General features: G+C 38.6%; 1 protein-coding gene across 1 annotated transcript in view; it reads right to left on the reverse strand.

Moving 5' to 3' along the window:
• Nucleotides 1-10313: 10313 nt before the first annotated feature.
• The window catches only part of vasna (vasorin a), a 28134-nt gene continuing 13617 nt past the window's right edge, over nt 10314-24830 (reverse strand). Inside the window, exon 2 of the mRNA XM_052123601.1 lies at nt 10314-14609. Coding sequence (XP_051979561.1) covers nt 12514-14568 — 2055 coding nt within the window. The 5' untranslated portion in view covers nt 14569-14609 and the 3' untranslated portion in view covers nt 10314-12513. The remainder of the gene's footprint in view (nt 14610-24830) is intronic.

Consider the following 24830-nt stretch of genomic DNA (forward strand, 5'->3'; position numbering starts at 1 on the left):
GGATGCATCATGTGCATCCTTCATGGCCTTCAATTACCCACAATCTCTTGCACATATCCCAAATTATACATTATACAAATCAACATTATTTAGAGAATAAGGACATACACTCTTATTAGTAACACTTGCACACCTATTTCTTCGTATGATTATCTAATCAGCCAATCATGTACCAGCAGTGCAATGCATAAAATCATGCAGATACGGGTCAGGAGCTGCAGTTAATGGTCACATCAACCATCTGAGTAGGGGAAAAAAAATTATCGACCGTGGCATGATTGTTGGTGCCAGATGGGCTGGTTTGAGTATTTCTGTAACTGCTGATCTCCTGGGATTTTTACACACAACAGTCTCTAGAGTTTATGCAGAATTGTGCCAAAAATATAAAACATCCAGTGAGTGGCTGTTCTGTGGATGGAAGTGCATTGTTGATGAGAGAGATGGCCAAACTGGTTCGAGCTGACAGAAAGGCTACAGTAACTCAGATAACCACTCTGTACAATTGTAGTGAGCAGAATACACAACATGTCGAATCTTGAGGCGGATGGGCTACAACAAAGAAGACCACGCCTGGCACTTTATTAGGACCATAGTGTTCTTAATAAAGTGCTCAGTGAGTGTGTGTGTGTATATATATATATATATATATATATATATATATATATATATATATATATATATACAATTTTATTTTGGTATAAAATCTTAGCTGGACTCCATCTGTGGAGCAATCATGACAGGATTTATAGATCACACAGGAGTAGTGTGTGAGTGAGAGAAAGGCAATCTTCGTCTTGGCAAACCACCCCATTTACTCACAGCCCCCACTCTAGAAAGACTGTTACTGCTGCCCACATGCTTTTCCTCTTTTTTGAACATCTTCAATAATCCATCTCTGAAAGTGTCAAACAAAAGTCAGGACATTGTATGCATCATATCCCTGAAGATCATCATGTTTTTGTGGTGTATTTAGTGCTATGAGTAGCTTGGAAACATAATATGTTAACTTGTAACACCTAAAACATCTCAGGTTACATATTTCAGTTTATAGACATACCTAAAGGTAACCTTTGAGCTACAGGATCCAGAACCTTAATCATATGCTCTGAACTCCACATTTACTCAAATTAATATTATGAATTTGAATGAATAAAATCAGTACATCTGCAGGTTTACTTCTACAATCAACCACTGCAGCCTTTTTTACACTCCAACAGAACTGTTTTACCAATCTGAGAGCCCAATTCTGTTCACCAAACATCTGTTTTGGAGTCAGTGATTGATTGTAATCTCTCTCTTCTGGGCGGATGTTGTGACAAATGGTAAGAAAAGGATGTGCAGCACTGATTTCATCTGAAGTCTGAGTTTATGGTGCAGAAACCCAATGAACTGTGAGAGATAGAGAGCTTTTGTTGTAAACTCATTCTGGCCTTCTGGTTCTGTAGCGGCTGCAAAAGTTGTACGTATGGTTTTCATTAGGAAGGCTAGTGTGGGGTACTCTTTCACAGATTTGGCAGCTTCATCCTCGTGTACTTGAGCTTGTCCCTAGAGAGAAAAAGGAATCGTAAGAAATGGTTGAGTATCACTGAATATGCCAAACATAGTTTTCCATTCTTCTTTCTCCCAGAGATCTGATTTTCTGACTTTTGTTCCACAAGGAGCTTGCTCCAAATGTTTATAGTCTCCTATTCAATTCATAAGGGGTGTTTTTGCTTTTTTCCAATGTGAGATTTCAGAATCTAGATACCTCAGTTGAAAAGACCAGCATGTTGAGTTTTGGATTCTGGTGCCCAGCATGGAATACTGGTGCTGGTGTCCCCAAAAGGCTTCTTAACTAATTTAACCAGCAGGACTTCTTTGGTCAACCAGCTTCACTAATAAAACCATGCTTTTTTGCTTGTGAACAACATGTAGGGTTGCCAACTTTTCGTCATCTGAAAACAGGGACATTGGAAGCATTTTGAGAGCTTTAATACAGGACATTTTCCCATCAGACTGTTGTGGGGTCCCCCTCAAGCATTTCAGCATTAAATACAGGGGACCATCAGGATCTCCTATGCAATGTCTTATTTTCAGCCAATATATTGGCTATACCAGCTAAAATGGGACATTTGGCAATCCTAACAGCATGGCAGTGCTGGTCTACCAGCTAGACCAGGACTAACCAGCATAAATCAGCCTGGGCCAGCATGGACATTTTCAGTAGGGAAGGCTGGAATTGGCATGAATCAGTTAAAAATATGAACATCTTATCATCATCATACTCAAAAAGCTCCTAAATAAGCATTTAATTAATTGTGATTGAGATATATTTAGAAGTGCAATGTGTTTGTAAGATGTTTCATTAGATTGTAGTGCAGGGGAATCCCTGAATACTAATGAAGTCACTTGGATGAGTGTTGAAACTTCTTGGATACAGGTGCAATTAAGTTCAGATGCTTTTGAATTGAAATTTGCCAGATATTTTTGGATGTCTGACTTTTTATGAAGCTAAAATGAAAGCATAAAGATGGATGCATTCCATGCTAGTACGCTTTCGATGTACATTGCAAACATTGGCCATTATAGCATGTCATCCAAGCATCATAGTAGTATAGAAAATTAGCTTACTATGAACATCATAGATTTGAAACTAAACCTAGAGCTGCCTAACTGTTTACTGTTTACTAAGTTCCAGAAGAGTATATTGTTAGCATTTTGAAAGCTATTGATGATGCAATACTCTAATAAGCACAAAAAATACAAAGCATGTATGCACATTTTGGGGAAAATGGTATGGAACTATTTTCTATCAAACAAGGTGTTCTAATGGGGGCCTGGGCAGCTCAGCGAGTAAATTTCGCTGACTACCACCCCTGGAGTTGCGAGTTAGAATCCAGAGCATGCTGAGTGACTCCAGCCAGGTCTCCTAAGCAACCAAATTGGCCCAGTTGCTAGGGAGGGTAGAGTCACATAGGGTAACCATCTCGTTGTCGCTATAATGACGTTCTTGCTCTCGGTGGGGTGCATGGTGAGTTGTGCGTAAAGCCTATGTCTCCGTAGTAACACGCTCAACAAGCCACGTCATAAGATGCGCGGGTTGGCGTTCTCAGATGCGGAGGCAACTGAGATTTGTCCTCCACCACCCAGATTGAAGCAAGTCACTACGTCACCATGAGGACTTCGAGCGCATTGGGAATTGGGCATTTCAAACTGGGGAGAAAAGCGGAGAAAAAAACTAAATATTCTATCAAAGAAACCCTTACAAAAAATAAAAATTTGCCACAAATTTGCAGCTTTTTGATTCGCCGCAAATGTTTGCAGATCATCGCCGGTATTGGTGAACCTCTGGCAAACCTTTGGCAATGGACAATTTGCCGCAAGTTTGCCACAAAGCTCGTTCGCATGTGAAAATAATCAGTGGTGAATTTGCGGCAAGCTTGCAACAAATTTGCCATGAACTCTCATTTTTCGTAAGGGGAGTGTTGCAGTATGTACTTAAATACTGTACTTAATAACATAATCAATATTTATCCTGTGGCTTAAATAGACTGTGAAATCTATAAAAAATTGGGGTTGTTCTGATTTAGCTTTAAATTTGAACACATACTCTTACCAAGAGTACTCTCCCTGTTTTTACAGAGCCATTGTAGTGGTTTGTGAAGAGGTGGTCTTGGACCTCACACATCAGATTTTGTTTTTCCATATCCTGTTCCATCCAACAACAAAAAAACATTTCCTCAGTGCATATTCAACCTAGTGAAGTACTAGCCCAAACACAGAAATTGCCAACACACACTTGAAATACTGTAGATTCTGTACCTCTGCCTCTCTCAGTGAGTCTCAAAGGGAAAGGTGCCTTTGTGGTTTTTTAAGGAGCATAGATGTCTGTAGACAGATGGGTAATTGTAGGATATCTGGCCCCTCAGGTGATACAAAGGGACCCTCTTCATATTAGGTGGCCTTAACTACTACGTACTTAATCATTTGATACAACGTACTAAGTATGTGCATACTTGTTGTTGCATTGTAATTACATTTAAAGTACTTGCATTTAATTACATTTGTAGTTACACTGTTAACTTTACCCCTAACCCAACCTTTACACCAAAACCTATCTAACCCCTAATCCTAACCCTACCCTTACTCCTAAACCTACCCTAACCTCAACCTCTGTAGCTATAAATGTGGGAATTTTGCAGAACAACATGTAGTAACACAGTAAATAAAAAGTCTTTAGTAGGTATTTAGTGTTATTACAATACTAATTAAGGCCACCTAATATAAAGTGTGACCATACTAAGATATATGAGCTCTTTCAAGGCAAGGATAATTGTTTGTATTGTGTTTTTATTTGTATTACGTGACTTAAAGTTGGCACTCCAAGCACCTGCATTGGGGAGGGCATGGTCACGTGGAAGTCTGACTGACCTTGTGAACTTCCAGTAGAAGTAAAATGTGTTCATCTTTCTACACCTCACACATTTTCTACAATACCAGGGAAGAGAATATCCAGTTGACATGGTAGATGTGGAATAATTAAAGAAAATACAACTGAGAAAAGGGTGTATTCTATGAGTAAAGCTTTTGGAAATTCTTGTATCAGTTAGAGCTCTGGCTTAGCAATGTACATACATGGTCCGACACATTGAGCCATGCTGCTCATCTGGATAATACAATTTCAAATCCGCCTGTCAACTTTTTCCAACCCTGTTTCTCTCTATTCTATCTATTCTTGTCCTTTATGTACTGTGCTACTAAAAAAAGGGGAAAAGTCACAAAATATAGTTAAAGAGGAAAAAACAACATTGGGGAGTGAGGATTTGGTGTCTCTGGAAGCCAGAATTTTTCCTGATACATGAATTCACTACTAAGTACTAAAAAGTATCTCTCTCACTCCAATCTGTTCTGCATTTAATAGCTGTTTACATCATGTGGCACGCATCTGCTTGTCAGGGAATGTTTGTCATTGGCATACCACCACAGTAACAATGCTCCACGCCTTCCCCTCGCTCACGACCCCTGGCATGTCTCAACCTGCTCTATATTACCCATGACTAGCCATAAATAAGGGTTTATTTTGTGGGTGGCCATTTTGTAGTTAAATTGGACCCCATAAACAGCAGACCAGAGGACAGGAGGTGCTGCGGATGGCGTAAAAATTAAGGAAGAAATCTTCCGCATCCACAACAGACTTACGGTTGCAAGAAGAATGACTCTGATTCCTAAAAACTGGTACATTCACATGCAAAATGCGTGCACACATGGATGAGAATGCCTGTGGCATGCCTCAACAGCATACCTTATTTCTGGAGGTTGAAGGTCAAACTTGGGGTCCAAGGGTTAGGGGAAGGAGGTGGTAGAGTAGGTTAGAAAGGCATTGTCCATCCATATCAGGAAGAAATTAGGTAGTGGGCAAATGAGGTGGGGTAAAGGTAGGGTTTTTTTTTTTATCTATGTCTGATTCCCATTAACTACCAACCCTTACAAAAAATCTAGAGTTCTGAAAAACTTGCTGCTAATTTTTCCACTTATTATTTTCACATTCAAATGAGCTTGCACCAGTAGTGGTGAACCTGCATGAAACCTTTGGCGACAAAGATGAGTTTGCCGTAAAGCTAATTTGCATGTGAAAATAACATTTGAAATTTTATTTTTGTGTGGACAGTTTAAAGATTGAAGATAACTTTGACAGACAGGGTTGGTAAGCGATTCTACAACACCAGTCTCATGCTAACACAAGTTATGTCTAAGTGCTAATGGTTATCCTTTTGAAACAGTGTGATAAGTGCATATTTTAAACATTCATTAATGGTGTTGCTAACTCATTAGCATTCCATTTTAAGCATATTACTGTAAATTACTTTGCAAACAGTGTTTTCCATTTGTTTTTACAAACAAAGGGAAGAGTTAAAAAACAATTCTGTGGTAATCGACAATATGTCAAATGTCAGTCACATATTGACATGGTCGGTTCTATTACTTGATTCTGATTGGCTAGAATTTGTGCATTAAAACCATTTAATGAGCAGATATTTCCAGTCAGTTTTAATCACTGCTCTATATTAATGCGCCTACTCTGCTGTCCTCCGTAATGAGACATTGCAAGAGTTTAATGCCTCTGTTCAAACTATCTTCAGACATGAATATATTGTCTCAGAACTGGGATTAACCATCACAAAACAACATCATCAAGTGCCATTATTAAATCAACTGTGAAGCACTGCAGGAAACATAACAAAGACAACGGTTTTCATCAGCCCCTACTCACCCAAAGAGCTTGTATGGAAAGTATGGTTCGACATTCAGTCTTTCGCTGTGAGGCAAAGCTATTTTAACTTAAAAATGGTAAACATCATCTAATATTGCATGTACAACTGCTAGAGGGCGCCCCGTGATCACACATCGCTGACTAAAGCTCTAAAAGGAGACTGTTTGTGGTTTTGTAATCGTGCAAGGCCACATCACAATTTAATTCTTAGTTCAATCAATTGTGCTGCCTTTATGGATGCCAAATGGATGTCTCAGATCAAAGTCTACAGGTTTAGAGTGTTTTGGATGGTTTTTCCCTTAATCATGTACAGTAAGTGCCACTTTTACAAATGTCACATCAGCAATGCCGGTTTTGAGTGATGGGTTTATAGTGACACTATACTGTAAAAAGGCACTGTCTTTCGGATGAGACGTTAAACTGTGGTCCTGACTCTCTGTGGTCATTAAAAATCCTAGAGTATTTCTTGTAAAGAGTAGGGCAGGATTTTCTGTGTAATGAGATGGTCATTTTCAGGGTGATTCTGTAACTGGGCTCTTATGACATCAGTTTTTAAGTGTAAATTCTCAAATCAGTGCAGCATTATATCAGTGCGTTTGTCCCGCCTGTCATGAGCAGTATTTACGCATTTACCCCGTGCCCTCGTGGGGATACTGCAAACTATCATAGCTACTTCGTAGCACAACGAGTGGTGTGAGGCGATCGCATAGAGTGTCTGTGTCCAAAATCGTTCACTCATTCACTATTTCTTATATAGTGAATGGCAGTTCATTATATCTCAGCAGTGAACGAAATGAGTGAGTGAATTTGGACGCTGTCGCACATCGGAGCTCTGGGGCTGTTACAGAAACAATGTCACATATGAACCTTTTAAATACTTGGGCCTTACTTGTTATTCTTATTAAATAATAAATGGATACAATACATTTTTATTCTGTTTGTCTTTTTTAATATATATGTTAATATAAAGATTAAAAACATTTAATCTGATGTACATTATTGTATTTATTTGTTATAATTTAGTATCTTCAAAATAGAAGCTGGGCAGAGTTTCTGAGCACACCGCACCCTCATCCGACCAAATTATAATAACCTACATGTTATAACCGAATATTTAAATCATCCACAAAATTATAATTTCCACTGAGTGTAGTCTCCTGATTTAAAATAATCTCACCTCAGTGAATAATTAATTAAATAAAGAATTCTTCAGCTTAATGGCAAAATTCTGTATAAATATAAATCAAAATTACATTTTAAAATGTATCTGTATGTTTTACCTCACTGTATGTAATTGTTATTTTAATCAAGTAATGATTTTTCAAAAAGTAATTTACTACATTCAGCATGAAATAAAACATGCTGGAGTGAAAGAAGCAGTAAACTCCCATCTTGTACTTCTTCCCCGTGGTGGATTATGGGCAATAAACCGTCATCAAATGTACAGTCAAATGTCTAGCAAAAAACAATGTGGTTGAAAAATGTAATATTAAATTGTTTCTCACCCACACCTATCATATCACTTCTGAAGATATGGATTTAACTACTGGAGTCTTATGGATTACTTTTATGCTGCCTTTATGTGTTACCCTTTCTTTTGCATTGTACTGACCTACAGATCTGACATATTCTTCTAAAAATCATAATTTGTGTTCTGCAGATGAAAGGAAGTCATTCACATCTGGGATGGCATGAGGGTGAGTAAATGATGAGAGAATTTTCATTTTTGGGTGAACTATCCCTTTAAATTGATAGCTCAGCCACAATATAATATTCTGACATAATTTCCCTACCCTCATGTTGTTCCAAACCCATGTGACCTGTATTCTGTGGAACACAAAATATGTTAGACAGAATGTTAGCGACTTACATTCTCGGTCACCATAAAAAACATAAACTGAAAGTAAATAGAGGCAGTGGTGGCTCAGTGGTTGAGGCTCAGGGTTACTGACCAGAAGGTCAGGGGTTCAAGCCCCAGCACCACCAAGATGCCACTGTTGGGCCCTTGAGCAAGGCACTTAACTCCAGGTTGCTCCGGGGGGATTGTCCCTGTAATAAGTGCACTGTAAGTCGCTTTGGATAAAAGCGTCTGCCAAATGCATAAATGTAAATAGTGGCTCAGGCAAACATTCTGTCTAATATCTCCTTATTGTTTTGGATGGAAGAAAGTAAGTCATACGGGTTTGGAAGAACATGCTGGTGAATGATGACAGAATTTACATTAATAATCATAATAATTCTGTAATAAATATTTAATGTGTATTATGTCATGGAATATAGGGGAGTTAATGTCTATTATGTCATTTGTGAAAGTAAAGAGTTACTCACTACTGGAGTACTCTCTTAATTGGATACTTTTGTACTCAAGTAATTATACTTCTTATATTTTTTTAAGTAATTATACCTTTACTTTAGTAAAAATTTTGGCTACTCTATCCATGACTGTTTAATTGTCTTCCATAATAATGTATTTTAATTAAATTAATTGTTATATATACACAGTAAGTATATATTTTTAAATGTAATTAATTACAATTATTTATTACATCATTTTTATTTGGGGCCCTTGGCAAATAATGATGTTTGTGAATAATTGCAATTAATTCAGTAATTCAATAAAACATGTCTTGAAATGAATTTTATTAAAGGTTTTAATAGATTGACAGCCCTATTTTTATATATACGTATTGTATACACCTCCCTTTTGATGTGAGTGCTCTATATGAACTCAGACTTCTGGAAGATGTTCTGAATCCGGTTTGCTTTAAGTCTTAACGTTAACGTGTTCATAACGTTTATTGAATATGCAACAAGACCAGAGTTTTGTACATTTTCAAATTCACATAATTCAAAATGTTTAGGACTTCTTTTAAGTCAGTTTTGTTCTCTCAAACATGCTAAAGAATGATGCTCTTTCTGTTATTTCTACAATCTTCTGCTACTTTGTGCCTTTGATAGTCACTGACCATTTTGCATTTAAGTCCACTTTATTTATTTTATCGGTCTTTAAAGTTAATGGTCCTCATAACCCGATTAATTATTTTCTATTCGCTGTTTATGTCTTTCTCTTTCTCCCTTCCAACCCAAAATGTGTTCTGCGAAGTGGGGAGTTTGATGCTTTGTTGTATATCTGCCAGCACTGAACTGTGTATGAGCACATGAGGGGGCCGTTGAACGAGGGGCCCGCTAGAGCCATTATCAGGCCAAACCATCGGTCTCAACTCAAATTTCAACCATCCCTCCACCCCCAACTCCCCACATCTACCTCATACACACTGTACACCTCTCTCTCCCCCTCTACCTTCTGACCCACTGCAAATCTGACCCTGTATTATCAGTGCCAGCTTTTTCAAATAAATAAAATTCCTCTTTCTTTTTCCTGTTTTCCCCACTGAGCATTCCCTAATGGGAACCAGATTACAGTACAGGCTCCGCTGCATTTAGTGATTGAAGGCCCATGTTGAATAGTGTCCATTGGTGCAATTTCACAGTGTGATGTGACTCGTACTTACATCCGCACCACACACGTTCCACAAAAACAGCATGTTCTGTTCTAGAGAACAGAACAGTTTTGCCTTCTTTTTGCATTCAAATTCATCTTAGATAACGTGCTGATCTGTTCTCAGTAGTTAGAAAAAGTAAGCCGAGCCTTTTAATGATCACATAATAGAACCAAAAAAGGCAAAATGACAGAACACCTATCAGAGAAAGGGTGTAAGATTGAAAATGGGAGGGAAAACAGCAAACACTTAAATGAGAGCCCTTAATTAGAGATTAAGGTTGGGTGATTTGGGTTAGGTTGGGTGATAGGATCCAACCAGCTCTTTCTTTTGTTCAAATATGAGTGTCAATTTCACTCAAAGAGCTTGATTGTTCTGTTTGAATGAAATTAATTTGTATTGATATCGGCTAAAGCCATGAAATTAAACTTCCAATTTCAGAAGAGTTGGTAACGGTTCCAAAAAGTTACATTAAAGCTTTGTGGTCATCATGCTGTTGAGTCAGCCCGTGTTACGCAATACAAGCAAAAGATTTCAGAAGGGAACAATCAAAGAAATGTGGTTTTTCCATTTTATTTTCTCAACAAATGTCACATTATTCATCCAAAGAGTACACATTTATAAATCCAAAAAAAGAAGACTTGGCTTTCTGCACAACAAAAGGAAAGAAACAACAAGCATCCCAAAGTAAGCATGGGACTTGAAAGCAGTTTGAAAATGTTTAAAATATTTGAAACGTCTCATGCTGTGTAAAGCTGTTCCTGTATCCAGTTAATATGTTTGGATGTGCGGGTATGTTCAGCACACACACTGCATACACTGTCATAAATATGTGAGCACAGATCTAAAAAAAAGTGGGTGCTGACGATGGGGAGAATTTGACAATTGACCTTTTTTCACTTTGGATTAGAGTTCTGGCTCCATTCCTCTTAACAAAACTTCACTACACTGATAATTCACATAAACATACAATTCCACAATGACACTTTTGGCTTGAACACAATCAAGCTTTCACAGAGCAAAGCAATCATACAATTTTTACATTAAAAAAAGGCCTAATATGTTTCTTATTATATTACTTTTTGAATTAAATGTTCATGTCAAAGTTTTGGTGTTTAATTTTGCATCTAAACCAATCAAACTGAACACATCTCAGGGGCACGATATAATGTAACTGCAGTTATGAGCTTTAGATAACAATATCAACAAAACACAAGTGCCAAGGCATTACCATGTTTTTTTGGACGTGGTACACTGTAAAAAGAAATATTTGTCAAATAACCAAAAATGTGGTGACATCTAAATTAACTGGTTAAAAATAATTTAACATGAATTAATCAACCTAAATAAATTAGATAACACCAATGAAAGTCATTTTAAGGCTTTGATCAAGTAGAAATAAATTGCTGTTGAACTGCACATTTCCACTAATAACAGTGTACCACGCATGGCGATACCATAGTTTGTTTCACTTGGTTTGTCTGTACAATGGCAATTTTGTTTACATTTTTTTTAGACATTTGGTGTTCTTTGAAAATAACATGAGGTACTATGTAAATACAGTGTTATTTAAATATGGCAATCATTCATTTCCATGGTATATACTCTATATGAAAGTACCATGGTACTACCATCTAATACCATCATTTTATAGTCTGGTTACAAGTGGTTGTATCTGGACTAGTTTGATCCACTGTAGGGTTAAAACCGGCATGAATTTGCCAGCACATACAAAACAACCTTGTTTTGAAGCCTTCCTGCATTTCTCTGTATTTGGGGCTCTGTTTGAATTATGGCTACATGACATTTTTAGACCACTGGCACATAAAAAAAATCTGCGTTATTAAAAGCGATTGTTTTCCATCTCCTTATATAGCACTGGTCTGTTTGTAAATGTGTGGAATTTGAGGTAAAAAATGGATTTGGGTTTTTATAGTCTCGCAAAGTGATCCTTTGCCAGACGTTCACTGGACATGTGTTGTCAGATTGTTTTCATTCAGGAGAAGTCAAAGCATTTTAACTTGTTGCAAGTGAGATGAGAAAAACGTTTGCCACAGTCTACTGTCCAAGCAAAAAAAAAAACAACTAAACATGTTAATACATCTTTTAAGAGGCTGATCATGTTCTGCTTCTTTGGGCACCTCTTAGGCACAGTCCCAGTGTCTCTGATCAGTGCAATTTTTTCTGGACCAAGAAGTCCAGGTCCAGACGTCCAGGAAAGAACTACTGACTCCTATGTACCACTTCCAGAGCCAGCTAAATTAATGAGCTACCTCTAAAGCAACCTGTTTTCCAGCCCAGCAACTCCCTTCAGGAATAAACAGCATTGCTGGTTATCAGCTTATGTTGCGTTTTAGATGCTGGTTTGCTGGTGTTCTCACCAAGCAGCTTAACAAGGTTAACCAGAATGACCTCCTTGGTCAACCTGTATTACCAGAAAGACCATATAGTTTTTCTGGATCAGCACCAGACAAGCATTCCCTAGCATAAACCAGGCTGGGTAAGCATTGAATTCATGCTGGTGTAAGATGGTCTTGTCAGCAGGGCTGTCATTGAAGCCTGATACTGATGGTTATAAATGGCACGCACAGTTTATTTTTTTCTGTACAAAGTTGATGGCAAATGCAGCTAGTTTAAATACTGAAAGACGCTTGAATTAAAATGTTCTCCAACCCATCTAGTTTCTGTATCGCACCTGCCTGCAGGAGTCATGAAGTATATTGCCCTCTGAGGGCTGGAGGTATGAGAAGCACATTAAGGCTTTTACACAAAAGAGGGTTTGACGCAGGCTAATTTGTTGTTGGCAGAACACTGCCCTTGTATTAATGGTGCCTCATATTCCAAGGTGTTTTGAGCTAAAGATGGACAGGAGGCAATGTCAGGTTGTTTTGGATGTGTACTCCCATTCTCTGGACTGGTTTTCACTCCCTCCAACTCCAGATGGGATGTCTCATGTAAATCCACATTTACTGCAGCCTTGGATCTTCGTCTACGGCGGATGGCCACCACAGTGGCTACAATAGCTGCAACCATTACCACTGCCACCGCTACCACAATGGGTATAAGGGAGGAGGAAGGTTCGGTCTTGTCAAATCTGGGGTCGTGGGAGGACGGTGGGTTTTCCGCAGTGCGAGCCTCCATGCAGGCAACCGACACATGGTCACGCTCTCCTAGTGGGCTAGCACATACAGAATATGTGCTATTAGGCTGTAGTCCTCTAAGTGTGTATTCAGGATAAGATGCAGGCACATTTAGCTGCAGTGGCCTCTGGTCAGGGCCAGACAAGTTCCGATAAGTCAGCCGGATTCCACGAATGTGCGGCCGTGTCTCAATGTAGTGGTGAAGGTCTAATGAAATGGAAGTACTTGTTACGTGATGGGAGCTGATTATGTTTGGAGAGACTGTAGCAATGGTCTCTATGGAAACTCTCCGGAAATGTGGGGGAGGCCGAGCCTCATTTTGAATCTCACAGTAGAGTCCTGATGTGGAAAGTGGACACAAGCAACTTATCTGCCCATTGGAGTCAAACCAGCATGTACCCCCATTTAGACAAATATTGTTAGGGCACATAAGCTCTCCTTCAGGTTCTTCTGGGATGCTGCTGGGTATGGCACTGTACTGTTCAGGGTGGAAGCTGTCTGTGTCTTCTGAAGGCAACTCACTTGGAGGCAGAGGAGGGATGTTGTCTGTTGTGCCTGACAGAGTGGTGGGGTCTGTTGGCTTATTGGTGGTACTGCTGGTCTCTGCACTTGTTAATTCAATGGTTGTAGTGGGGCAGCCAAAATCTTTATGCTCCAACTTTGCAAGAACATTGCCTGAGTTTACTGGAGGAAAGTGACAACGAGTTTCCTCCATCCTTAACAACTCAACTCTTGCATCCTTTAGCCACGTAGGGAACCAGGCCAGTGGGCAGAGGCAGTTGAAAGGGTTTTCAGCCACTGTGAGCTTCTCAAGTTTGGGGAAAATGTTGAAGAAGTCCTCAGGGAAGCCCTGCAAATTTAGGCTGCTCAAGTCAAGTTCAAGCATGTTATTCAGATTTTGGAAGTCTTCTCGCTTTAGGGAACCCAAAGGGTTTCCGGTTAGATTGAGATTTCGTAGGCCAGCCATTATCTTCAGTTCAGGTTGTATCAACACAAGCTTGTTCTGAGAAACATCCAGAACATGTAAGTTCACCAGGCTCCTTAGCAGCCCCTTATCCAGACTGCTCAGCCCCAATCCAGCTAATTTAAGAGACTCAAGGTGTGGTGTCTGTAAATCTTCTGGTCCCAGTGGTGGGATACTGTTATAACTAAGGTCCAAGTGGAGCAATCTGGGCAGTTGCAGAGTTGGCAAAACTTTGATCTGATTACCTTGAAGCTTCAGCTCCAGGAGGTTCTCCAGTCCCTTAAAGGCAGCCGGGTGAATGCTTTGGATGAAGTTGTTGTGGAGATACAGCCTTTCCAGGTTGACTAGCCCAGTGAAACTGTCTTTGGAGATATGAGTGATGCGGTTTGAGGAGAGATCAAGGTTGTTTAGAGTGGAAAGTGGGCTGAACACCCCATCAGGGATTTCACTGAGGGCATTCTGACTCAGATCCAGCATTCCAAGCTCCCCAAACTCTACAAAGTCCTGCTGATCCAAGGTGTTGATGTTATTCTGAAAGACGTACAGGTGCTTTGTGGAAGAGGGGAGACCACGGGGCATGTTCACCAATTTAAGCTGGACGCAGAAGATGTAGTTATGGGGGACACAAGAGCAATCGTGAGGACATCTGCTGCACAGAGATTCACAAAGCAATTGAAACAAAATGAGATGAGACAGGGAAGATAATAGCCGCATTGTTGATCTTGATCTGCGCCTGGCCTTGTCGTGATTGAAACCTACAATAAAAAAATACAAAAAACAAATGTCAAACACGTAGACAATCTCATTATATACCAATTAGTGGGTTTAGAATTTTCTTTATATATAATACTTTATTTATTATATTTAAATTTATTATTTATTAAATTTTGAACTCTTTAGTGATCTTTGTTTTATATCAGGGCTATTGTTGCTGTTTTATAAAAGCAACAAGCCATTCCATATATTAGTGATTTTACAGAGGGTACGATTTGTTCTTAGACACACTAATGCGAAGCCTCTTCAAAATACTCATCCAGAAAGAGTCACTTTTTGATATCCACTAAAACCTTGGTAAAGCCTTGGAAACTCTATCCTTATCTAAAAACAGAAAATACCTAACAACTATCCTTTAGGGCACAGTAATGTTGACTGAACATTGTGATGACATCCGTGTCCTGTAACTAAGATTTGTTTTATGGTGTGGCTGAAGGACTCATGGCTTTTATCATTATTTCCTTCAGAATTTTCTGAAATAATAAAACACTGGCAGCGGTATATGGATCGGTTGACCAAACGTCTGCTGACCTGACTTGCACTCATTCTCACTCTTTCCACTGTTTGCTTAATGAGTTCATCTCAGAGGGTTTAGACCTCAGCCCAGAATGTGTGCTTTGGGCAGCCCACCCAGCGTTTCAGCACTTTTGGCTCCCAGCACACACGCAAACGCACAACTACCTCCTTCCAATGTTTACAACAATGAAACCCTGCCTTGCATCATTAGCTGCCCCATACACAATACATACGAACAAAAGCCAGTAAATGGAGGGTATATGTCATTCTTGTGCGAGTGCACTTACTGTATTTATCAGGGAACTGTTGAATCTTAATTGACATAACAGCTTTCTTAAACCAAGTAGTTATTTAAGAGAAACAATGAATCATTACTTTCATAGTGGCACACGCTAAAGGTCTCTTTTAAAGGTCTGTTTTGTGTGTGTCACAGTTTGCTAATTGTTATAATCAATAATCTCTCAGATACTTTGATTTCTTTGCGAACAAAGGGCCAGGCCAAGCCCCTGCCTTCTTCTCCACTACTGAGGTAACAATGTGAGTGTTTGTCTGTACAAAGAACAGTTTACTGTTTTGACAAGAGGCCTAGCTGTGAAAGGCCCAGTCTTTTGAGGGAGATGAACAGCCATTTGTTTGGCAGGTACACTCAGTCTATTCATTTTTCTCTTTATCAGAGTTATTGTGAGTCCCTTTTTATTATATGAAACATTTATTTTTTACAATGCCATTTCATTCCCTCCTCCACTTGAAGGTCAATAGCTTGACTGTTGGGAAAGCATCTAATAGCCTTGTGATTATATGTGCTCACTCAGTTTTGTTTTAATTAGCATCATGATGATGTTTTCATTGGATTCCGAAGTAGTCTGTTTTCAGACACAGGTTAGGCAAACTGTGTGGGGGTTTACTTCAGGGACAAATCTGTCTCCAAAAGTTAGTTAAATCTGGCAAAAGCTCACTTTGGGCACAATTGGGTTACTCATGCTGAATGCTAATGAGAGATTCAATGCAGTGCAATTAAGTGAATCATAATAATTAGACAGTTTTATCTTTGTCAAATTATCTACTTTTGTGTTCCTCAGCTGAGTGCTTTTACATGTAAAACTTTGACCCTTCATTTGTTTATTTCATTCTACTTTCTTTTACTTTATGTCCTGTTTAGACTCTCTGCAGGCCAATTGACTTTTGAACAGAAACTAGAGCTATTTAATTAAAGCGAAGGTGCTACCCTCCCTTCTACTTTTCTCTCCTGTCTTCTCTTGCCCTCGTTCCATTCTCTGTTTTTTGTCCAAGATATGAACGATCCCACTGGCATGGCAGGAATTTTGCAATAACCCCAAAAATCCATCTTCATGGGGCCTCTAAAGGGAGTCCAAAAGAGACCTTAGATATTTCTCTGACACGCTCACCCTTTATTTGTCTCTCTAATTTTATGGTTAATGCACTTGTTTGCCAGGCTTCTGTCACAATTGATTGCATGAAAACAGGTTTGACGAGGATGGTGTTACCAGCAGAAGAAGGTTACAGGTGAAGCAGAACTTAACTTCCTCCAAGAAACCTTACCATGAAAGTTCAAACATTAGAGTGATCCGTCTTCCCAATTGTCCCATCTTCCCAATCTATGCTTATCATAATTTAATCACTCTGTCTTCCTACACCTTTTCTGATCATGCTCTGTCCCACATACACACACAAACAAATACAAGAACACTGGCATGCTTACACACACACACACACACACACACACACACACACAAATTAATGCAAATGTATCTCTAACACACACACACACACACACGCTGCCTCAGGTCTTGGCTCGGTGACATTTTATTTATAAGCCATGAACCGATGCCCAGTCAAATGAGAAATCCAAATAGCATCCGTTTGCATTCTTATAAGACTTCTCATTACTTCTGAAAACTGTTTATATATATATATACACACTCAACATTGTGATGAGAGATAGGACTTTGGAGGTATTTAACAAGAGTTAGCAATGAGAGAAACACAATGTGAGATACCTCAAATAACCCAGTTTGTATACAATTTCCTATCGTTACCACTCGTACATTTTTAGCCCTCTAATTCTTTATTTAAATGACTACTGGATGGTAAAATTCTAAATAAATACAGCTATAACTGAAAACCTTAGACTAATCATAAAACCTAAAATAATAGCTTGTTGCAAAACCATGGACCATTTTGTCCCCAACACTTTATGAAATATTTAAGCTTATGTTAAAATATCTGAGCATAACCTCATAAATACTCATGAGCTAAGCTCATTTGAAAATGTCACAACACCTCCCAATCACACATGTGACAAAATCACATTCAAGCTGTGTTTTACCATTTACAGATAATAGGGTGTGGGATGTATGTGTGAAGTTTAGATTTTTACTCCCATAGAGAAATAAATTTATAAAAATGTAAAACTTACAGCTTTAGAGATAAATAACTGAGCGCTCCAGAGGATGCTGGATCTGCTGAAGTTGTGTGAGGCTGGTTTATTACATCTGTTTAAGCAAGATATGCACATATTTGCAGACAGTCTATGATATTGTGACAGGGCGGAGGGCGGGGCCGGGTCGTGATGCTTCACACCCGGCCCCTAATCAGGCTAATCAAGCCTCTGAGAGGGATAAAGGCCGACTGGAGACTGCAATGAGAAAGAGTGAGAGATTTACAGGCAGCTTGTCTTTTTGTTTTGTTATTTATTAACATATTATTTATATCATCAAGCCGGTTCTCACCTTTTCCTTTCCCCTTATCCATATACAGATATTATTTTAATTGATATTTGCATTTTTCTCATTAGACAAGACAGTTAAAAGTTACAGGGAACTGTTGAGGAGAGAAAGGGAGATTGAAAAATTTATTGAAATCAGCCAAACGGGAAAATTTATCAGCCAATGGTAATAATGAAAAAAGTCAGAATATCATCAGATTTATCGGCCTCGGCGACTCACGATTGCCAATTTGCCGGCACCAAGGTAATTTGTTTGTTTTTAGGTAGCTAGCAAGGTTTGCTATGGTGATGTGAATAAAATGTAATAATTTTATTTTACATGTTTGTTCTATCCATTCCTGTCAACACTTCCGTTTCCACTTCCGGTAGAGTGAACATGGGCGTGGTTGTCTATCGCTGCTCTCTGGGTTACTTTTCATCGTTTCTTTTTAAATGCTTTTGTTTTAGTGGCCTTTTGTATGAGCGACCTCAGGAAATTGGAGTTTTATACATCTCTTTTATGGACAATCTTATGGACCAGTGATAATAAGTTTGTTTGAAATATATGAGGCACCTTACGTCTGACTGGATTTCTCACCGAATTAACACCGCTGCACTCACCGATGGTCTTTGCCAGGACTGCTACGTGCAGTCTTAAATAGGCTGGTTGATTCCTGGTCCATCATCAACGCCTAGTGAGGCTGGAGCACGCGAACTTTGAATTCGAGTCATCTCGGTGGATTCATTGAGGATGTTCTGCCTTCTGTTGCACATCTTGGCCTACTGGAGTTGGCCTACAGGCCTACTGTTTGCCTTCACCAGTTTCAGTGGACAGCTCCTTGCTTGATTACAAGTCCATGCAATCATCTCTCTTCAGATATGGTGTTATTCTACTCATCTCTGGATTTACGGCATTTGAATTCCTCGGAACGGCTGTCAGACGGAGTATACAATTATTGTGCTACTCTTGGAATTGCGCGTCGCCACCGGTATGTCCATCAAGGGTCACGGCGACATCCCTGCAGATTACGACTGATTCCTCTAACAACCACCACATACCGGTCATATGATCTTCACACAGTCACCCTCCGACTGGTAAAAGTGAAATGAAGCGGGATGTAAATTTTTATAATCTCTGTTAGCTGAAACGCATATCTTTTATTTCACCACAAAACGCAGATGTCACCACCACTAAGATGGCCCTCATTAATGCACAATCAATATCGAACAAGTCTTTTATTCTGAATTACTTTTTTATATCACAATCATTGGACTTGTTATTCATTACTGAAACGTGGCTGAATCCTGGCGAACAAATGGCCCTGGGGAACTTACACTGCCAGGATGTGACTTTTTAAATTACCCACGGACTTCAGGTCGAGGAGGTGGTGTTGCCACTGTTTTTAAAAACTCTTTTAAATGCAGAATGCTGCCTATGGACATATATTCCAGTTTTGAGGTCCAATTATTAAAGATCGACATCTTGGGTCCTATCTTCTGTGCACTTCTGTACAGACCTCCCAAATTTAATAAGGATTTCATCCAACAATTATCAGACTTTCTCTCTGGGCTGGTGTCATGCGGTGATAGACTCCTGATTCTTGTGGATTTTAATATTCATGTATGCTGTCCATCGAAACCGCTGGTAAATTAATTTATCTCCCTCCCTGAGTCTTTAAATTTTGTACAACATGTCACTGGTCCTACTCACAATATGGGTCATACATTAGATCGACCAAACTTTTTGTTCAAAACAATTGAATCGGTTTTGAACCCAACTAAAAATGCTTTTCTGGACGCCACCCAAGAGAGCTGTGAAACTTTTTTAAACTAAAAAAATAAATAAAATTGAGCAGATTAAAAGGTGCGATTTTACCTTCACAATTTGATCAACCACTAATTCCTTCCCCGTTCAGCTCCCTGACTCACTTTGAACCAGTTACATCAGAACAGTTAGCTGATGTAGTCTCAAAGACGAAGTGTTCCAGTTACAAGCTGTATATTCTATCTCCACGCCTTCTTAAAGAAGTTTTTATGACTATCAGTTCGAGTGTGACAGCTATAATTAACAGCTCATTAGCAAGTGAAGTTGTTCCAAGGAGTTTTAAACATGCAATTCTACATCCTTTGTTAAAAAAAACTTTTTTGGATCCAGCAATACACAACAATTACAGACCAATCTCCAAACTGTCTTTTATTTCCAAGATTTTGAAGAGAGTTGTTTATTCGCAGCTCTACTCCTATCTAAATACATTTAACAATTTGATACTTTTCAGTCTGGTTTCAGACCTTTGCACAGCACTGAATCTGCATTGTTGAAGGTCACTAATTATATTTTACTCTCCACGGATTCAGGTTGACCAGTCATCTTAGTTTTATTAGATATCAGTGCAGCGTTCGACACAATCGACCATAATATTCTCCTCAATCATCTAGAATGTATGGTTGGCATCCAGGGGTTGACCCTCCAGTGGTTTTCCCCCTATTTAAAAGAAAGGAAGTTCTCTGTGAATTTAGGTAATTTTTCTTCTACCTCGGCTCAATTATAGTGTGGTATCCCTCAAGGGTCAATCTTAGGACCATTGTTATTTTCACTATATATGCCTCCCCTGAGCTCTATTTTCAATAAGTACAGCATATCTTATCACTGTTATGCTGATGATTCCCAATTTTATTTCCCAGTGAGTGTAGACAAGAATTGTTCATCTGAGAACGCCCTAAATTGCTTCAAAGAGATTGAATATTGGCTGGCTAACAATTTCTTACAATTAAATGAAAGCAAATCCGAAGTTCTTATTTTAGGTTCCTCCATGTCCTCCTTACCTGGCATGGTTGCCCAGTTAGGCCCTCTGTCACCAAATGTACAAGATCATGTGAGGAGTGATTTTAGACTCCTCATTACTTTTCAATAAGCAGATCAGTGCTGTTGTCAAGGGTAGCTTTTTTCACCTAGATCTATTGCTAAAATAAAAAATGTCTTTCCCATCAAGACTTGGAAATTGTGTACCACTCACTAATCACATCTAGGTTGGACAATCGCAACTCATTGTACATTGGTCAGCCCCAAACTGCGTTATCCCACCTACAGCTTGTTCAAAACGCAGCAGCTAGGCTTTTAACAGGGTCAACATTTCCCCGGTTTTAGCATCTCTACACTGGCTTCCGGTGAAATTCGGTGTTGATTTTAAAAGTCTGATTTTTGTCTACAAAAATCTTCACCTCAATATATCACTGACCTTCTACACCCTTACTCCCCCACCAGAGTGCTGAGGTCTTCTGATCAATGTCGATTGAAAGTTCCTCGTTGCCGTTATAAATCTAAGGATTACCGTGCCTTTTCTGTGATAGGTCCTTATCTATTGGAATAGTTTCCCTTTACATGTGAGGTCAGCTTCATCATTAGCCATTTTTAAATCTTCTTTGAAAACTTATTTTTACTCTGTGGCTTTTGAATAGATAATTGAATAGGTTGAAGTGGATAAATATATGTTGTTTTAAAATGTTAAAATGTTTTTTATGAAGTATATATATATATATATATATATATATATATATATATATATATAAAAAAAAAATTCTTCTGTTTTTACATATTTTGTTTGTTTGATCTGTAAAGCACATTGGGTCAACTTCTGTTGTTTTTAAATGTGCTCTAAAAACAAAGGTTGACTTGACATCCCAGGTGTCTCCCGTATTTCACACCCATCTACTGCCCCCCTCCTGTTTTGTTATTTCTCCTGGGAAACTCTGGTAATTTGTATATCCCAAACCTTGTTATATGAATAATCACATCAATATATTATTCCAAGGTTGTCCAGTTGCCAGATCTTGTATGAAACGCATCCTACTCACACAAAGTGCAAAGAGTGTCGCACTGATTTTAATATCGGACACGGTGGGAAAAATTAAGTAATGTGTTACTCAGCACATTAAATCACAGCGGCACAATTTGTATGTATTTAGCCTGCCTCTGCCATCCAGAACCTTTTCCTTTGCTTTAGCAATGTAAAAACCAGAGGAAAAAGCGGTCCTAAAAACTGGAATATGCAATCATCCTCCAAAGTGCAATAGGTCCAATTTTCTGATAATTACAGCCTGACTGTACATTATCTAGCTTATTACATACCTACTTACCAACTAGATGTATAAATGACAATGAAATATTGAGTTTTATATTTATGTTGAAATAATTTTTTTAATATGTTAAAAGAAAAAAACAATGAATGCTACAAGAAACATAAAACAGGCACAGTGAAATATACAGTTCAGCAGTCATTTGACAAAAATATCCAACCACAAAATGTTGCGAAATCATGCATTAGAGAGCTGTGAAAAAACTTGAATTAACATGCACGTATTGCTACTGTTTGGAGAATACACACATCCACACAGATATATGCATACAGTATATATATATATATATATATATATATATATATATATATATATATACACACACACACACACACTTCCTTCAGCAGCTCCTGAGCACAGCTGGATTGTGTTACCCAGAATGCATTGGTGTGATCTCTCCGGGTGTCAATGCGCTCTCATAAAGTAACTGTTTGACGATTAGAGTAGGGGGAGAATTTCAAGGAGGGAAACCAAAAGAGAACCAGACATTTGCACTATTTAAATGTGAATTGCCTGTAAGCAACTGTTTTGGTTTACGCATGCTTGAATCAAGCTCATGAACACATGGGTATTTAAAATATGAAACAGATTCATCAGGACAACTGTGAGTTCCTCATGCTTCAATTCAACCACAACAGAAGCTTCTAATGCAGATCCAGGGACAATCCAATCCTCTTCCATATTGTCCTCTGCTAGCATTTGTTAATGCAAGTGATTGTAGAGGGCATGCGCAGTACACCCTTAAAACTATCTAACTTTCTTGTTTCAACAGAGTTTGTACTTTAGACTTTAGTTTTGTTGGACAAGAAATTAGCATCATACACATTTGGTTTTTGACCACTGAAAAAAAAAAAAAATGTATATTTACGCATGGAGCCACACTGAGAGCCCCATACCTCTGGTGTTTAACTATTTAGGGCCTTAAAAATGAAGATACCAAATGGAAAGTTTGTTCTGAATAAATAAAATAAAAATGTTTGTACTTTTTGGACCGATTTTGGCACATAAGGCTATAAGGGGTGCTGAAGTCAGCTAATTTTAGTAATAGACCTACCTAGAGGTTGACCGATATATATCGCTTTTATGATTAATTGGTGCGAGTCACTTTTTGAACTATTGGTATCTGCAAAAATCTATGCCGATAGTTGCTAATAGTTTTTTATCCCTTTGTGTTCCTCTGACATATATATATTTTTATTATTAAAGCGAGGGCATGCAACAAGAAAAATACAACTACATAGAAATGTCCCTAGTCAGCACATACATTGTGTCTCCAACTTCATTTTGTTAATAATAATAATAATATTATAGGCTATAAAAGTCTAATTTGGTAAATATTAAATATATAGCATTGTAAAAGAGCCACGTCTACATTTTAAAATAAGAGTCCCTGGTGTGTTTTATGTTACGCTCCCAATCTTCTTTTTTTTCTGTTTATTATTGTTATATTGTTGAAAAATAAACAAAATCTGGGATTTTTAAAATTTGTATTAATTATGGCCTATATGTATGTGCCGACTAAGAAAATGTTTTAACATTCTGTTAATCAAATGTAACTACTATCGGCCAACTATCGGCCAGTTAAATTGTTATCCACCACCTAAGTTATCGGTATCAGCAAATTCCACTATCGGTTTAGACCTACCTATCTCTGTGTAAAAATGTTATATATTTATTTTTTGACCTGTAGTTTTGCTCCAAAATCATAGGTGAAAATTGTCATTTTGTCCCCCTTCTACAAAATAATGGATTAATACATTTAATATTTTGGCTTTCATAATCATGTTGACAAAACTCAGAAATCAATACTTTGGACTGAAGAAACTATGATTGCCAAAGAACCAACTGATAAACCCTTTACAACAAAACAAGATGGTTCTTGGTAAGAAGAGGTTTCTTCAATAAACCTAAGGAACCCCAAAGAACCATTAAATAACCAGAAGAATTTTTAAGCAAGGAACTTCCAGGGGGGGCCTGGGTAGCTCAGCGAGTAAAGTTAGCTGACTACCACCCCTTGAGTTGCGGGTTCGAATCCCAGGGCATGCTGAGTGACTCCAGCCAGGTTTCCTAAGCAACCAAATTGTCCCGGTTGCTAGGGATGGTAGAGTCACATGGGATAACCTCCTCGTGGTCGCTATAATGTGGTTCGCTCTCGATGGGGCGCGTAGTGAGTTGTGCTTTGGATGCCGCGGTGGATGCCGTGAAGCCTCCACACGCGCTATGTCTCCGCGGTAACGCACTCAACAAGCCACTTGATAAGACGTAAGGACTGACGGTCTCAGATGTGGAGGTAACTGAGATCCGTCCTCCGCCACCCGGATCGAGACGAGTTACTACACCACCACAAGGACTTAGATTGCAATGGGAACTGGGCATTCCAAATTGGGGAGGGAAAAAAAAGCAAGGAATTCTAAACTGGCAACCATCTAATGTATTAATGCTACAATGACAAGCTCAATTTTAGGTTCAGATTTCATGGGATATTATAATTAGATTAACTTAATTAGGGCCCCATAATAAGTAGTTTCAGGAATAGCATTTAAACACACACACACACACTCTTCATGCCCTCCAGACGAACAAACTCTTAACCGCACACAAAATTATACTAAAAAGGTGGAGAGGCTTATCCTAGACTTGGTGTAATAAAGTTAGGATGTCCTACCCATCTTGGCCCAGGGGCTGTATGCAGTTTATATTACAATCAAAGTGGTGTGTGTGTCTGCATATGCACACCTGGATCAGATTCCTTCCAATCCTGCAGCCAGCCATGCATCAGAGGACACATTGCATTTCTGTGTGAAATGTGAGAAACTTAACAAGACAA

This window comes from Xyrauchen texanus, chromosome 50, assembly GCF_025860055.1.
Source record: "Xyrauchen texanus isolate HMW12.3.18 chromosome 50, RBS_HiC_50CHRs, whole genome shotgun sequence".
NCBI lineage: Eukaryota > Metazoa > Chordata > Actinopteri > Cypriniformes > Catostomidae > Xyrauchen > Xyrauchen texanus.